At 35.1% G+C, this 17367-nt stretch overlaps 1 protein-coding gene across 4 annotated transcripts; it reads right to left on the reverse strand.

Annotated features, from left to right (window-relative positions):
* Positions 1-418: 418 nt before the first annotated feature.
* ARL14EP (ADP-ribosylation factor-like 14 effector protein) lies at positions 419-10837 on the reverse strand. 4 transcript variants are annotated; one of them, XM_012725703.1, is made up of 5 exons: positions 10749-10837; positions 9373-9491; positions 5374-5865; positions 3745-3872; positions 419-3149 (listed from the first exon to the last, which is right to left on the reverse strand). In XM_012725703.1, the coding sequence occupies exons 3-5, from the start codon at positions 5797-5799 to the stop codon at positions 2921-2923; spliced, it is 783 nt and encodes a 260-aa protein (XP_012581157.1). In that variant the 5' UTR covers positions 5800-5865; positions 9373-9491; positions 10749-10837; the 3' UTR covers positions 419-2920. The 4 variants fall into 4 exon arrangements, with proteins under 4 accessions (XP_012581157.1, XP_012581158.1, XP_012581159.1 ...); XM_012725704.1 differs by having other exon boundaries at positions 10726-10815; XM_012725705.1 differs by lacking the exon at positions 9373-9491 and having other exon boundaries at positions 10749-10831.
* Between the last annotated feature and the right edge of the window lie 6530 nt (positions 10838-17367).

Here is a 17367-nt window from a genome sequence, read left to right on the forward strand (position 1 = left end):
TTCAATGTATGTTGAGTAGTTCTAAAGAAGGGGTATCTGTGAGTACCTAAGTGCATTTTTCTGGAAAGAAAGTCATACCTTTCATCAGCTTCTGACAGGGGTCTTTGACCGCCATAAAATTAAGAACTGTACTAGAATTTACTAAAGTTATATTCTTCATATTAATAGATCTCCCCACATATATATGTATATATGTATACACACTCTCTCCCTCTCCTTCATGCCTCAAAATACATCTGCTAAAAATTACTTGGCTGAACCTGCCAAGGAAAGTTTCAGAGTAGACTGTCAGGTTCTAGAACAAGTCGCAAGTTAATAGAATAAGATATGATACATATTTTTTTAAGGCTCTTTACTTATACAAAATATTCCACAGGTAAATAGTTATTTTCTTACATTTGAAAAAAAAAAAACCACATGGGATTCCATTTATTTTATTCAAATATATACATGCATCTTTTTAAACATTTGCAGTCAATATTAAGATCAATGTTTGTGGTCTTATGTTAACATTACCAGCATTCACATATAGTAGAAACTTTTTTGTTTTAGAACAAGAACATTCAAATTATTTATCAGTCTTGAATGATACTAATGCAAAATACAACAGGATAGAGACATCATCATTGTATTCTCTATTTCTATAATTTTATATTAAAAGATATTAAATGGACTGGTAATTTTTCCCAAAACACAGCTTTTACTATAGCCTACTCTATCATATATACCTTTCTCTGTAAATATTTTTGCATGCTCACTAAAATTTTCATCTCAAATAGGTATAATGAATAAAGATCAGCAAATTATTCAGAAATATTCCCTTTAAAGAGATTATTACTATCTTTGAAAAATAACACAAGTGTCCTACAAGGGGATTCTGAAATATAACAAGTTCATTTAAAATATAGCAATTTCCTCAACTGAAGAGATATTCCTGTTTTAAATTAAAATCTAAGATTTTAGTTTGTCTTAGAAAAGCCTAACCAATATTAAGTTATACTTAAAAGCAACAAGCATGACAGTAGTAACCAACTAAGGTCTTAAAGATACTGGAAGTTCAGAAAAAAGTTGTAATCTACATTTATATTCTCAACTACAAAATATTTAATTCAGAAAACAATAGAGCATCTGACTTAACAAGGCTAAAACAGTCTTTCTGCCAACGTTCTGTTGAAACATATAGATCAAGGAATTGATAAATTAACTCTTGATAACTAGATCATGAACAATTACAACTTATAACTGGCTTTCCAAGTAAAACCAGTCATTTTAAACATACCGAAAGTAAAGCAGGAATGAAAATTCTATAATCAATTCAATCTGAATTAAATTTGGCTTCAAGGCTAAAAATTATTTCAAATAGCTAAAAACTCGTTTGATTAATATACTGTATCAGGGAAAACAAAAACATCCAGTTTGTGGTACTACCTTAGATGGTAAGATTTTAGACAGAATGACAGATATTTTGACTGGTAGCTGTCAAAAATTAAAAACTACATAGAAGTTACCTCCTATCCCTATTCACACTTCACCACAGAAATTCCAACACTAGTTTGCAAGAAGTTGACACTATGTAACCAGAGCATTTTTTTACTTTTCCTCTCCCTTACTATTCCATTAAGGAGCCTTTATTATCCTGTTAATCCTAATTGATTACCTCACACATTTAATGCCACTGATATTTTTTATGTATTTTATGTATATCTGTGTTCTATATATAAAGGATATATTTCCCACCAAGAAAATTTCAATAAAAATACAAGATCTAAGCCATGAAATGTTTACAATTCATAACATTTGAAGACTAGAAGGGATAAATGACATTTTTAGCCCTTAGATATGCACATTATTTTCAAAATACACTCAATCACTTTGTTGTGTGAAAATTATTTTCCCTGAAGTAGGCACTATTCTTAGCTAGAGGCAGTCCTTGCCTTGCATGATAGTGTGGAGCCAAAAAATGACCATTTAAAAATAGCTTACAAATCAGTGAGAAAAGTTGAATGCTTTGTGACCTTGTAAATCTGTCAAAATATTAAAAACTGAGATATAAATGTAGAAAATAAATTTTGCACACTGCAAATTACGACACAAGCATCAAAGTATTTACTATAAAAAACTAATTGAGGGGTTTGAATTGAGCCTTTTAAAACTGTAAATTGAACTTTTAATGATAAATTATCATATTTTTTTATGTTTGGATCAGGCTCCACCATTTTATTTGTGATTTCAGTGTGTGAATTTCCCATTTTCCTTTAATGTGAAGTTTTTTACTGTGACCTTCTGAGACATACTCATCTGTTTCATCACAACCACTTCCCCATTTACTCTGGTAAGAATGCCATCAGTAAGTATGATAGAGGCTCTAGAATAGAAGTGCCAGCACTCCCATTTTCAGTCAATTCTACAATCTCACTTAAGTTTGACTGAAATTTTTGTTAGCATTATCATTTTTTATTTCTTTGCTGCTTTTTAATCTTTGTCAGATGTGCAGTCACCAACTCTAGCAGAACTGAGAATGTGATTGATTGGTCACTGATCATGAAATACATCTAACTCAGATTGAATTTTGGACCTAAAAGTGAGCAGACAAGTGTTTCATATAATCACTCAGTTAATAGCTGTGATTACTGAAATTTGAAGTGTGCTAGGGCTGGTTATGTTTAAGTCATCAATTGGGAATTGACTATATCCTGCTTATTTACATTGATCCAGACTGGTTTAAAGTTGACTGCTGAACAATAGCCCATATATAGTAATATGAAGCAACAGATCTTACAGCACCCAGTACGTAATGTTAATGTGTATTAAGATGGTTCTCAAGTTTTGTTATTTGGCATTCAACTTTTAAATATATTTTAAAATAGAAACTTAGAAAAAGCGAAAAGACTTATAAGATTGCATAGTTTGATACCCCAAATTATCCAGCATGTTTATTATGAATTATTTCTCCTCCTTCAATTTCAATTTGCTCATACAGCCACTTGCGGTCACAGCGGCACTCAGCTCCACATTTGGTTGAACCACAAGCAGGACAGGCATAGAAACACCCCAAGCAATCTTCATCAAGGCAGTCACAGAGGTCCATTCCACTGAAAATTAGGAGGCCCTGGCTATCATAGACCTTACTCTTTGCTGGTATCACTTGTCTGTAAAATAAAACACAAGGTGAATTACATGTATAATATAACAAGTATATGATTTCTGATGATTGAATTTAAAAATGTGATAAACAATTGAGGTAAAATATCTTCAGTCATGAATGAAGCCCTGTCAAAATGGTACATAACTTATCAGATTTAAGGCTAGTTTATAATTAGTAGTAAATAAGCTGATATGAAAAAAAAGCCCTCACATTATAACTTTAGAAATGTTCATTTTAAAAAGTCATCTAAACAATTTAGTTGTCCATTCATTCTGTCGACTGTATCATAACTATTCTGTTGCAGAGAAGTAAAAAATGAAAAGCAACCTTGCTTTAAGATGCTCCCACAGATCTACCAGTAACAAAGTATGCTTTTTAAAAAGGTATTCACTTCTCAGAGATAAGTTTTAATGTTATCTTGCTCACTTCATTCTCAGAAACATATTTTTAGAGCTGAAAGGAAGCCTTGAGATTTATACTAACTCTAGGTTATCTCACTCAAGATTTTACCCAGAAAGTCAAAGTAAGGCACAAGGAAACAATATAGCTGTAAAGCAACAAGATACCATGTGTCTTAAGTAACCCGTAGCCTACCTTACCTGTCTGAACCAGCAGTTGCATTTTTGGTGAGCCTCCTTTTCTCTCTCTTGCCAGTTTCTGGAGCAAATTCAGTTTGCTTCCCTGGGTTTGCAAACTGTAATGACCTCAAAGCTTTGGCAGTTCTTCCCTGAATAAAAATTAATTAGCAACTTAAATCTTGACATCAAAACAAAAATAGATTCATATGCCACTTAAAGTTATCAAGATTATCCCTTAACCGAGAGCATAGTCTGGAACTCACAAATATATTCTAAGGAAAGGATTTCGAAAAAAGGACTTTTTTCCAACAAAATCTTATAGCCTGGGACCATACTCAAAGTTTAATTTATTACATTTTCATTAGCTAATTTCAGTTTCTGGAATATTAAAGGACAGACACCATGATTACTGCAAAGGCTGCTGCCAACATAATACAATCTGGCAGGAAAACTGCTGTATAACCATATTTGAGGTTCCATATAATGAATCTGAGTGCTTAAGAAAAGGCTCAATAATGTTTTCTAAAAGCAGAGAATAAGGATTCAAGTTCTAAAATATTATCATGATCTTTTAAAAGGCTTTGATTTTTTTTTATGATTAAGAGTTTAAATTTGTTACTTGGGGGGAAATGTTTCATGTGATACATTGCATAAGAACAATGGGTAAAAGTGGAGGTGACATCTAAAGTGACAGTGGTTCCAAGTACTCTGTATGAACTATAAGGTAACACTGGTCCCAAAGATGTGTCTCCAAGAGGATGAAAAAGAAAACATTACATATAATCACAACTTTTCATTATTTTTTAATTTGGTTTACTACTCTAATGGAAATGAGAAAATATCTCAACAGTAAGAATTATAAAATGGTCATGAATAGAAATTTTGAAGAGCTATTGACAGATGTGTCCTTGTTTTATTCCAAAGAGTTTTATGAAATCTTAAATTATTCTGATATAGTTAAGTAATCTTGATGAAGGCACTATAAATTTTATTATTAAATGTTACAATGTAAATATTTTTGAATATAGGGCGTGCTAAAGTTAGTCTTCACCATGCTAAGTAAGAATTCAAAACAAAAAGGAAAACCCAGGAAGCTTAATAACCTGAAGAGAAAGAAAGGTAGAAATAAACCATTGTTGCAAATCACTTGTTTTTGGCAGTCACTTTTAATTATTTCATAAAGGGGTATTCATTCTGTTAAATTTGCTGCTTTTTGGGGGATTAGAAAAGAAACTATGTTGAAGACCTGGCTTTTCCAAAATTTTCTAAGAGCCACTTTTAACATCTTAAAACTAGGTGTTGTAGTTTAGAGTCGGGCATATTATAATTTAAGATTATAAAATAAATTTTATATTTATATTTATAAAATTTTATATTTATATTTATAAAATTTTATATTTATAAAATTTAAGATTATAAAATAAATAACCTGCATGTTATTCCTTTAACAAGCCTGTTTTTTGCTTTTTCCTGATGACCCAATTTGGATATAGGAAGATATTTAGAAATGTCACTTATTTTTACTCCCTGGCTTTATAGTCACTTCATGCTAATTAGCATTATAAATAATAATGTAAATATGATTTCCTTACAGTCAAATGAAATCCCACTACAGAAGTAACACTGGGAAAACATGGTGACAATACATACATCTGAATCTGGCTTTCTTCTCTGCCGGTCTTCAGAATCAACATCCACACTTCCGTTGATTATCTGTGTACATTTTGGACAAAGTTTCCAACCAGGTACAAGCTGTCTTCCAAATTTTGCACTCAGAAAAGTGGCATCATCTAAGTCAATTACATGTAAATTTTTTTTGGCTAATTTTTTGTGTATGTTAAATGGGTCACAACAAGACTTCTGCAAATCTTCAAATCTGTCAATGTAAATTTTTGCATGATGGAAGCAAATTGTATTGTTCCCAGAAAGTGTCATTCCAGTTCTAAGCTGAAGTAAAAGCATATCATTTGATGACAATTCTTGCAACGTCTTGAAACCTGTGTGACGAGTATAGTAGGTTTTATGGCACTCATTTGTGGTACGAAGCTGGACTCCAACTGAACATGGATCCATCATTCTTGATTCTACCAAATTCTCTATTACTTTGTCTAGAGATCTCTCTTGTAGGTCACATGCTGTCACCTTAAACAATAAGGAAAAACTTAATTGAATTCTTAAGAAAATGTTCAAGAGAATCCAGAGTTTCCAGACTTTATCTGGAAAAGTGAAAAAAACAATTGATAAAGTAAAAAACTTCGTAAGTTAAGATATAAAAAGGCACTTACTGACAGACTACAATAAATACAGTATATTTAATTTAATCATTAGAAGCATTCCCTAGAACCACATAAGAACACTTGCTGGCACAGCTTTCATTTACTACATAATGGATATAAGGATTGAAAAGAAACAAGAACTATTACTCAGAGATGATCTAAATGTCCACATGGGAAGTAAAAGAAAGCTTAACAGACGAACTATTGGAACGAGTAAGGTAATTCACCAAGGATGCTGAAAACCAAAGACATGTTAGGATACCATAAAAATACATAAAAGACATATAAGACTTCAATGGAGAAAATGATCAGACAGAGGACAAAAGATACCCTAAATAAATGTATGACTATATCACAAGAGTCTAGCTACAGTAAATGTGTCAGTTCCCCCAGAATTATAAATTCAAAACTGTTTCAGCCAAAAGCCCTTCAGGTGTTCCACCCACTTCTACTCTGGAACTTAACCTGGTTTATATGGAAGAAGAAAGGTTCACAGTAATCTTGAAGGAAAACAAAGAATGATTTGCTATAAAACTACTATAATTAAAAGTGTGCTTTTAGTATGATACAGACAGATCCAAGAAAAGATGAGAGCTTGGTATATGCCATGTGGTACTAAAACTCAATGGTATTACACACGAATGGGAAAAAATACTAACTGATCATATGAAAAAATAATATGAATATGTTCCCCACAAATACTCCAAATGGATTAAAAACTGTAGGCCCTCCCTGGTGGCATGGGTTAAAGCACAGCACTAAGAAGCTAACGCTACTTCCGCATAAGTTCGATTCCCGCCTGCCCCGGAGGTGACCACATGGTGTGGCAGACCTCTCCTGACCCGCCCAGCTGCTCTCCTCAGCAGTGTACTTCATCGATCTGCCTGGTCTGCTCCCCACTCTGTCTCTGGTGAAGCCTCTTGCCGCCCCTAAGCCTCTGGCCTGGACCCCAGTTCTGTATGCACAAATAAATCTTTAAAAAAAAAAACTAAAAAACTGTAAAAATATAATAAAATATAGAAGTTTGGTGACACAAGGATAGAGAATAATTTCTAATAGGAAACCACCTAACAAAAGAAAAGATAACTACATTTGTGTGAGATTAAATATTTTCTTTAAAGGAAGGAAAAAAAGTCACTTAAAAATTGTTATATTATCCAAAATATGTTAAAACTTTTTGACTTTTACAAATATATTAGAAAACCCATTTAGGAAACAGGATAGGTAATTCACTGAGGAAGAGAACAAAAGTGTCAATAAATGCATGCAAAAATGTTCAGCCTCATGGTTATCAGGAATATGCAAATTAAATACTAGTTTTTCAAACTTTTGGCAAAATTTAATCTGATAACCAAGTGCTGGCTAAAACATGGTCAACTTTTACATGTTTGTTTATATACTTGTAAGGAATATAAATTGTTGCAACTAGTTTTAGAGTGGTTTTAGCAATATTGCACAAGATTGAGGAGGTGTACTCCAGTACCTTCACTTTTAGTTATAGTATCTGTGCTAGAGAAATATACTTTCCATAGGAACACAGATTATACACAAGGAGCCAGCATTTCCTAATTAATGATAGTAAAAAGTTGGAAACAATCTAACTGTAAAGGAGAAAATGAGAGTTACTCATACAGGTGGCTCAGTAAAAAAATAGCAATCACAGATCTGGAAGACAAGTAAAAAAGCCTGTAAAAGGACAGCGTATCATTTATATAAATTTTAAACACACAAAACAGTACATGTTTGATTGTAACCATGAATATATACTGAAATATAGGGAGTAACAGCAAATTTCTGGACATTTCTAAGGGAATGGACTAGGAAGTTATTCCAAATGTATAATCTTAAGGCCTTAGACCAACTGAATTAGAATCTATATTTTAAGATCCCTAGATAATTCATAAGCATATTACAGTTCGAGATACATAGCCTCTGACTAATTCAATTAAATATTTATCAAACATTTACTACAATGTTAGGGACATGGAAAAATGAGCAGAAATACATCTTACATAGATAGGCAATTGTGTTTCAGGAAGTTTGACAACACAGCAGTTGCCAATTTGATACAACAGGTAGGAGAAAAATATTTCAGTTAAAAGCTATACTGTTGAGAGCGTATCTCCAAAGAGTTTCACATTCTGATTATATGTGAGTTCTCAATCTTTCATTGCATTTGAGCTATTTTACAACTATGAACTATAGATAACTAACAATAATGGAAAATTATTCTTGTCTATTCCTTGTAAATTCTGATTGGTGGAGGTTCAATTGACTCCATGCCCCACTGTGGAAGACCAGAATTGTGTAGCCATTTGCTCAATTATTTAGTCAATAAAAGTGTGTGTTCTTTCGATTGTCACTGGAACTGATTATCTTACTAGCCCCCTCAATAATTATAAGGGCAAGTAAAAATCATGTGTTCTAATTTTATCTTTGTGTTAATCCTATTTCTCTTTCCCCTTTTCATTGCAAGTGGTACATAGGAACAATTTAAGAAGTAGGATAACATGCAAATCATTAACAAACTCCAAATTCTCATCTGCCTCATTTGTGAATTTAAGAAAGATTAGCTGAACTGCTCATTCCCTTGATCAACTGGAATAAAAATGCTTAGTAATCAAACTTAAGTTTTTCTCTTTCCTCGAGGTCCCTGAATTCTGGGGAACCTTCAGCCAGAACGAGTGAATAGCCCCATAAATTGGACTCAGGACAAAGCAATAATAGACCTACAAAACACTAAATAATCTACAATGGGTTTTATTCTAGCATTGTTTACTCCTCCTTTGAATGCTGGTAGATACTTTGCTCAGAATTCTTTCCATTACAATAGCTCCCATTTCACTTGTAGTAATTTTTGAATAATGCCTCTCTTTGCTAATTCTGGATTTTTTTAATTTGATAATTTTTATAGCACTATCAGAAGTATCCAGAATGAAATAAAGGAGCTTTATTAGACTCCTTGTCTATATTTCCCAATGAAAAGAACTGAAGCTAGTCTAGTTACCAAGGCTGTTACAGTGCTTGATATACTACTCAAGTATTATAAAAACACCTAATTTTACTTAACTAAAAAAAAACATTTATTTATGCATATAGAACTGGAGTGCAGGCCAGAGGTATAGGGGCAGTGAGAGAATTCAAAGAGACAGATCCAGAATCACAACAGGCAGATCCAAGAAGTACACTGCTGAGGGGAGCTGTGGGTGGGTCAGGAGAGGTCTGCCAGGAGAAACTTAACTCGCACTTAAGCTAGATGCAGCTTGTTTGCACTACTGTGCTTTAACACACTGTGCAACTAGGAAGGGCCCTAATTTTACTTTATATGAGGACTTTTTCTTAATTTGATCCTGGTGATTTACTCCAGGCTTACCTAATATACTTCAGATTTTTAAATGCGTTGTCCAGTGTATCTTCAGATTTATTGTCTAACAATGGCAACCCTGTCAAACTTCCAAGCCCCATGTACAGTTTGTTTCCATTCCCGTGGTCCTTAAAGATCAAAGAGAACAACTGAGAGTTATTTCAAGAGCAAGAATGAGCAATGCTCGCCTCATTCTGCCTCATTCTACCTCATTCTGGATGTGGCCAAAATCGTTAAATAATACTTATTAACACAATGGGTAATGAGCAAGTGATTGTGAGATGGAACTTTATTCTGTTGAAAAGACTCTCACTTTTCCTAAAAATTAAAGTCTGAACACTACTAGTCCTTCAGGTAAAATTACACTACCTGCAAAGCTTTGTTTGCTGAGGTTGGCATCCTTAGCCCTTTCTATGCTAAGCAGTAATAACCTGTCCTTCAAGTCTGTCGAGCCTTACTCAAACACTATTGTTCTAGGCCCTTCTTACTCATGTTTGCACACCGCTTTCAATCTTCTTGCAGCTGCTGGGAGACAGGAACATATATGTCACCCAAGTGAATAACTTCAGGGACTGCACTTTTTATAGAACTCATTACAGGCTTATTACTTGTTAATTCTTTCCATGACATATTAAGCTTTCCATTACATATTAAGGGCAAGGAATCAGTCTTGTTTACAGCTGCACCATCTCTAACCGCACAGTCACTTCATAGACACTTGGGTCTTTTGAATGAATACATCAATCTCACACCAAGAATGCTCAATTTCCCTGAATCTTGATTCCTAGGTCCCTAGGACTCTGTGATCAGCCCCTCCCCTTCCGATCCCATAGTGACATAAGGCCCCTAGGTTCACAGTTATTCAAAATGTTTAAAGCCACAAGATATGTATGTCCAATAATAACTTACTATGTATGCCCTCACTAAGGAAAAAAAAGACAACTTGGCCTCAGACTTAGTTAGGGCCGGGAGGATTCCGACAAAGACCGGACAAGGCATTCCGACACAGACAGACACAGACACACACGGAGAGATCCAGGCTGTGGAGGATTTCACGGCCACAGCAGCTTCACCTAAATAGCTTCACCAAAGCCTAAACCAGGGCTTTGAACGTGGCAGGCCTCTGAAAGAGTGGCGACAAGCGAGGAAGGGGACGGAGGAGGTGCAAACTGTGCCGGGCCTAACAGGGGGGGCTACAGACGAACGTGCGGCGTCTGAGAGGGTGTCTAGGGCGGAAGCCTGCAGAAGGCCCAGACTGCTGCTGACCAACCCGTTACGTCTCGGCCTCCTCCCCCGCCTCTCCTCCGGGCCCTTCGGGACGCAGCGCGGCCCTCCTCCCCACCCAGGAACCCGACTACAAACCTCCGTCCTTCCCCAGAACTAACCCTGGCCGGGTCCACCTTAGAGTGAAATCTCCTCCGCCCGATTTCCGGCAGCACCTAGGTCCATCCCCGCCGACCCGACCGCGCTTTTTCAGCGCGTCCTGCGCTACCACCGAGAGGACCGTGAGCGCGGGCTAGAGAGGCTCAGCGCCACCATAGAGAGCGGCCAGGAGCCGCCTAGAGACGACCGGGCGTGCAGCCTCCGGGCTCCTAAAGGCGGGGCCGCGTGAACTGGCGAATGATTCAAGGTGAGGCAATAGTTGCTTCAGAAGTTCCCGGGGTTTTGTTCTCTGATCTTGGAGACTGGGGAATTGAGAGGTACCTGAGGCGTCTCTTACAGCATCCTCTTACCGCGGTTTGTCAAACGTGGGTCGTATCGCAAATCTCTTCGAGTGAAATGTCGAATGTTTGCACCCCATTCCTTCTAATCTTCCAGGAATAATGAATGATTTACAAACATCTCAAGAACAGACCAGATTCCTTATTCTCACATTTTTTTTTAATTCAATCGACACATCTTCCGTAAATGCCTTTCTTTGTTGTGAATTATGAAAATAGCTGTGTTTATTATTTTTGGTGGAATATTAGCTCCATAAAGGTGTTCGTAAATTTCTGAGGGAAGAAACAACGTCACGTGTCCCTAATATCTTTATTTTTAATATGGATTATATTCCTCTAAAAGTATGAGCTCGAGCTAGTTCCTCGACAATCTTAAAATATTTTCAGGTGGGGGGTGGGAGTGGGACCAAACTGTTTTGTGTTTTTAAACAGCCAAGTGAAAAAAAATGTGAGGCAGATAAATAGGAAACTTCCGTCAAGCCCACACTAGCTAGTGATACTCTACACACCTGTAACGTGTTGCCGTTCTACCCATTCTGCGAACAGGTAGGGCTTTGCTACTCACTAAATTACACCAAAATTAGAACTAGGGAATGAAAGAAAGAACAATGGTTAATCTCCACTGTGTCTGAAGCATTTCTTTTAGTAGTTACTTTGTTGGTATTACTTAGCTAAATTTTGAGAGAAAGAAAATAAAATTTAGCCTGCTTTCAAAGATCTCACAAGACTAGGAGAGAGGAACACAAACTGGTAATCACGATGTGGTGTGATCAGTGCTATAGAGAAACAAAGCTGTAAACAAAACAAAATGAGGGATACTAAAGCAGGGGTGTCCTGGAAGATTATTGCTTGAGTTGAGCTGACACATGAAAAACTGATTTGAGACATTCATGGCCTCCAAGTAAACTACTATGCAAGCTGTGGTAAAGGAAATGAAATAGAAGGCTCATCGATGAAATTAAGGTGCATGAATAACATGGTTTATGGCATCAGTTTAAAATTAAATCAATTTCAATTCCCAGGGAAAGGAATAGGAAAGAGTTGTGTAAGTTGTGTAAGATGATAGATATAAGATATATATAGGATACAAGCAGGTGAGGGGACAAACATCATCTGAATCATGAATTGTGAAATGCTGATTATGTTCTATCGGTCACATCAGATTTTACCACTGATGATATGCTTATAAGAATTAGGACTATAGCAGGAAGGCCAGTTGTACACTTCTGCTCTGTGTTTAGGTGTGTGCCTGGCCACACATGGAGCTTATTACTTGGCCTGATGAAAAGACACATAACTTATTTGCATTTCTTGGCTATAGCACATATGAACACTAACTAGGTGTCACCTATGTATAAATATGTGGGTGATTTAGGTGTGCATAATTGTCAATTCAAATATGGGGTTATTCATATTTTACTTTTCCATCCCTTTTTGACTGTAAATGACTTTCTGCAGGGACTTACCCTTTCAGAAGTTTATATGTAAACATATTTTTCAAAATACAACCTCTAATCAGCCTCAGAGCCCTCCCATTAATCAGTCTTTTGCTAAGATGGTATATTTTGGGTAGCAAATATTTCTTCATCTAGAATGTTCATATACAGTGTGGTAAGAACTCTGTCAATGAAGTGGTGATGGTAGAAGCCAGAATATGCTCAGTTAATGAGTAGGAAGTTAGTGATTATAACAGCTGCTATTTAGAACATTTTTCAAGAAACATTACAAGTAATACTGTAGAGTGTGAGGCACTTTGTGTGTGTCTTCATTTGAGTATCATGTCTGATTTTAAAGATCAGACAATATGTTCAGTTCTTTATGTAAGTTTTGCTAATTACATTTGAACTCCCGCTTCTGCAGAACTGCCCGCCCTCTGGAAGCAAATAGCAAACTGGGTATAATATATGAAACAGAATTCCCTGCTCTATGCCACTTTGGTGGCTTTAGGGTAGTTGGTTTTCTTATATAATAGCTCAGGGTTCCTAATGCTTGAATTCAATAAGCAAAGTGAAAGCTATTTTGTTTCAATCATGTAGCATCATTTCTACAACATTTTGTTAGTTATGTTTGAGTCATGGATTCAAGGGAAGGAATCATAGCCTTTATCTTTTGATAGATAAAATTTTACAGATGTGTTACTAAAATGCATAAAAATGCAATCTAGTATTAAATCTAATAGCTACTATAATTTCAAAGTAGTGATTAGCGTAAGTGAAATTGTCAGATACCTTTAATCACTATAATTTGGTACAAACTATGATTTCTATTGGTGACAAAGTTATAAGTACTGTAGACACAGTTATAAATACTGTGGTGGTACTAGTAGATACTACTAATCTATAGTTTTTGGTAAGTTATTTAAATTATATATCTCAGCTAATGATTAGGAAAAGTAAAAAGATAGCTAATTAGGGACATAAAAATAGCTTTTAGGGACTACACAAAGTTAGAGATTATGAATATGCAGAAACAAAACATCCATGAAAAGGGAAATTTTCAATTTCTTTTCTAGTGGATAGGTGGAACCAGTGAAGGCAGTCAGCTGGATCCATTCAAGGTTAGCAGCTGTCAGTCAGATGCATCAGGACAAGGAACAGGAGGTCTAGGATTTTGTCAAAGAACTGACTTGGATGGTGAGAGTTATGGGAGAAGATGCTGCTTAAATTTGGTACTATAGTATCTCCATGGTCTGTTATCGTTAATTAATAACTGAAATGGTTGAAACCAAATAGGGAACTCTGATAAAATGTGAAAATATAATATAACTCTCAAGTTTGAAATAGAAGGTAAGGAGGTAAAGCCAGTGATTGAATTAAAGTATTTTCATTCTTGTGTTCAGAATTGTGATGAAAAAAATAGCAAAAATAGAATTAAAAAAATTATTAGCTAGTAGAATAGTTCCCTGTCCCTAAGATAAATACTATCTTCTCATTCAAGACATTTGTTGCTATACAGAGGGACAGAGAATTAATCAAAATGTAAAACACTGGCATGTAATGAATTACATTTTGGGGATAAGATGGCTTGGAAAGCCATCTTGAAAGGAAAATGGAGTCATATTAATTATTTCTTTTTCTCTTTGAAATATTTAATATTGTATTTAAATATATCACAGAGACGTGCACAAGGCTTATATTTATCACCTGATGAGTATTTTTGTCTGTATAACTATTACCCAGGTCAAAAAAATTACGTTTTCCAGAATTCTCCTTCTGCCTCCCAGTTAATACAACCTATTGCCTAATGTAACTACCATTCTAACTTCTTTCACCATACACAAATTTTGCCTGTTAATGAAGTTTGAAATTATATAGTACATACTCTTTTATATCTGGTTTCTTGTGCTTAGCATTATGTGGTATCATCCATGTTGTTTGTTGCATAGCTCTTTGTCATTGCCGAATTGTATTTCTGATGCACAAAGGCGACAACATTTTATTTTATCCATTTTCATGTTACTAAACACAGGTATTTTACAGATAATACTGCTATGAGCACTACATAATAGTTAAGGTTATGAGAACAATAGATCAAGAAGACAATGATCATTAGTATATATTCATTAAATCAAGGAGCATAAACATACATCAGGCAATAGCAAATCTGAAAATACATTTGTGGCAGAGTACTTCAACATCCTACTTTCACCAATGGACAGATCAACTAGACAGAAAATAAGTATGGACATGATAGCCATAAATAAAATTAATAGACATTTTTAGGGCACCAAAACCCCCAAAATCATTCTTCTCAAGCGTGCATAGAAACGTTCTCTAGGATTGATGACTTATTGGGTCATAAAATAAGATTAACAAATTCACAAAGAATGAAATCATGTTAAGCATCTTCTCTGATCATGAAATTATAAGCTAGAAATCAACCACTCACAAAAAGCTTGTAAAACCTCCAATATGTGAAGGTAACACCCTACTAAATGACTTTTGCTTTAATGAGGAAATCAAAGAAGAAATGAAAAAATACCTGGAGACAAATGACAATAAGTATACAACTTCCACGACCAGTGGGATACAATAAATAACAAAAAGCAAAACAAGAGAGCTCAATCTTCTCTCTTACTTTAAGGGATTACCAGGTATTATTGTTGGTTTTTATTTTTTTGGGAGGGTACATACATACTTGTTTTCGAAAGCTTAGTTCCTTTTAATGTACCACTTGGGGAATGAAAAAAGCTAGCCAAGTGAGATCTGGAGTTTGATGCCTTGGTCAAGTCCTGGCTCAGAAGTTACTTAGTGGTGTAATGTGTAGATGTTAATTTTAATTCTTTAAACTTCAAATTCTCATTCATATTATTGGAGCTAAGATACACTTCCTAGAGACATCAGAAAGCTGGATTTTTGTTTTTTCAATCCAATCATTTATTAATCATTCATAGTAACTATCTGATAGGGTTGTATTAAAAGATAAATGAGTGTGTGTATCAAGGATATTTACATACATGTGTATGTATAAGGGCTATGATAGCTACCAGTTATTGACAACTTTGCTGTAGGTTGAGCACCATATAGCTGTATTTTCTCCTGTGTGTTTTCCTTTGCACTGTACACTCTATATACTCCTGTACTTCTGGAACCAAATGTGTGGGTTTTCCACACACCAAGCAATTCTGTGATACCAGCTGAGTGTCCTACAATTTAGCTCAAGTCTGACACTATCTACCTAGAGATAACATTAGGTCACACAGATTAAAGGTCCAGTCCTCTCCCTATTTTAGATGCCAACCTTAAGTCCAAGTTGTTTCCAATGCTTCTTCGAACTGATTATACATGACTCTCTCTTCTGGTTCAATCAATTTGCTATAGCAGTTAATGGAACTGAGGAAAAAAATCATATTAATGGATTACTAGTTTATTATTAAAGGATAAAACTCAAGAACAACATAGAAGAGATGCATAAGACAAAGGGAAGGGGAGAAGGGATGTGGAATCTTCTATGTCTCCTCCAGGGCACAGTCATTCTCCCAGAACCTTGTATGTGTTCACCAAGCTTGGGAAATTCTCTGATCCCTGTCCTTTTGCATTTTTATGGAGATTTTCTTAGGTTGACATGAGGTTAAATGATTGACCATTAATGTTTAAACTCAATCTCCAGTCTAATTCCCATTAGGAGGTGGTGGTGGTGTGGGGTGGTTTAGATCCCAAAATTCTACCCCTCCAACCACATGGTTGGTTACTCTGGCAATCAGCTCAGATCCTTTGGGACTTTCCAATAGCTACCTCATTAACATAGTTCAAATATAATTTTAAGGGGCTTATTGTGAATAACAAAAGACATCTTTTAACTCTTAGCTCTTAGGAAATTTTAACGGATTTAGGAGATTTGTATCAGGAAAGAGAATGAAGAGCAGATATACTTATAAATACAATCTCATAATTCCATTTTATATATAAACATATATATACTCACACACATATTTATAAATAACTGTAATTATCCTTGCTACTATTTATGGACCTCCGGTTATATCTGGAAACACTGAAGTAATCAGCTCCCACATGTTCCCTCATTCATGACATGTTATATTTTTATCTTGAAAGATGGATATTAAACTGAAAAAATGAAGTTGTTATTTGAACTGGTACCTCCTGATCTCGCTCTTACCGCTCTTACCACTTTGAACACTCCTTCCTTGCAGCGATAATGTCTAATTTAATGAAATGTGATATAGGAAGTTTAATGACTGGACAATAGGACAGACTGAAATTTCATTTTTAGCTTTTGATTTTTTCTCATTTGAAGCAAAGATTTCAGACTGTTGTGGGGGTGGTGTGGGGAAGGAAATACAGATCTGTTCACAGCTGCTACTCAAAATACTAGCCATATAACCAGGAGAGAATTTGGCTCAAATTAAAATCCCAGGGCTCTACATTGCCATCGTAATAATTATTGTGTCAATTAAAATCATTTTGATGTCCACAGTGTGTTTGGCACCACATCAAAAAAGCAAGTTGATGATTACAGTAATGGTTTTAACCATTTTGCTTATGTCTGAGTTTGACCCAAATGTTATAAAGAGCAGAAATAAATCATTAACATTTTGTAATTCAACAGCTCTTAGACTCATAAAATATTAGAACTAGAAAAGGATCCAACAATTCTGTCATAAAGCTTTTTCATTTAAAGGTTGATGAAACATTTCCAGAAATGGTGATGTTACAAAACCAATATATGAGTGACAATTAGTAAAGGTTATACAACTAGTCAGTAATAGGGAAAGGAAAATATCGTACTCAGGTCTTTTAACTCAAAATGCAGTCTATTTCCT

This window comes from Condylura cristata, unplaced genomic scaffold, assembly GCF_000260355.1.
Source record: "Condylura cristata isolate star-nosed mole 26May11 unplaced genomic scaffold, ConCri1.0 scaffold00015, whole genome shotgun sequence".
NCBI classification, from domain to species: Eukaryota; Metazoa; Chordata; class Mammalia; order Eulipotyphla; family Talpidae; genus Condylura; species Condylura cristata.

What these genes read in the sequence shown, in the direction of transcription:
- ARL14EP (XM_012725703.1), bottom strand. Translation starts at nt 5,799, where the DNA reads ATGATGGATCCATGTTCAGTTGGAGTCCAGCTTCGTACCACAAATGAG. An exon ending in GAAGAAAGCCAGATTCAGAT is followed by an intron (nt 3,873 to 5,373) that starts GTATGTATTGTC and finishes ATTTTTATTCAG; the next exon opens with GGAAGAACTGCCAAAGCTTT. An exon ending in GCAACTGCTGGTTCAGACAG is followed by an intron (nt 3,150 to 3,744) that starts GTAAGGTAGGCT and finishes TTTATTTTACAG; the next exon opens with ACAAGTGATACCAGCAAAGA.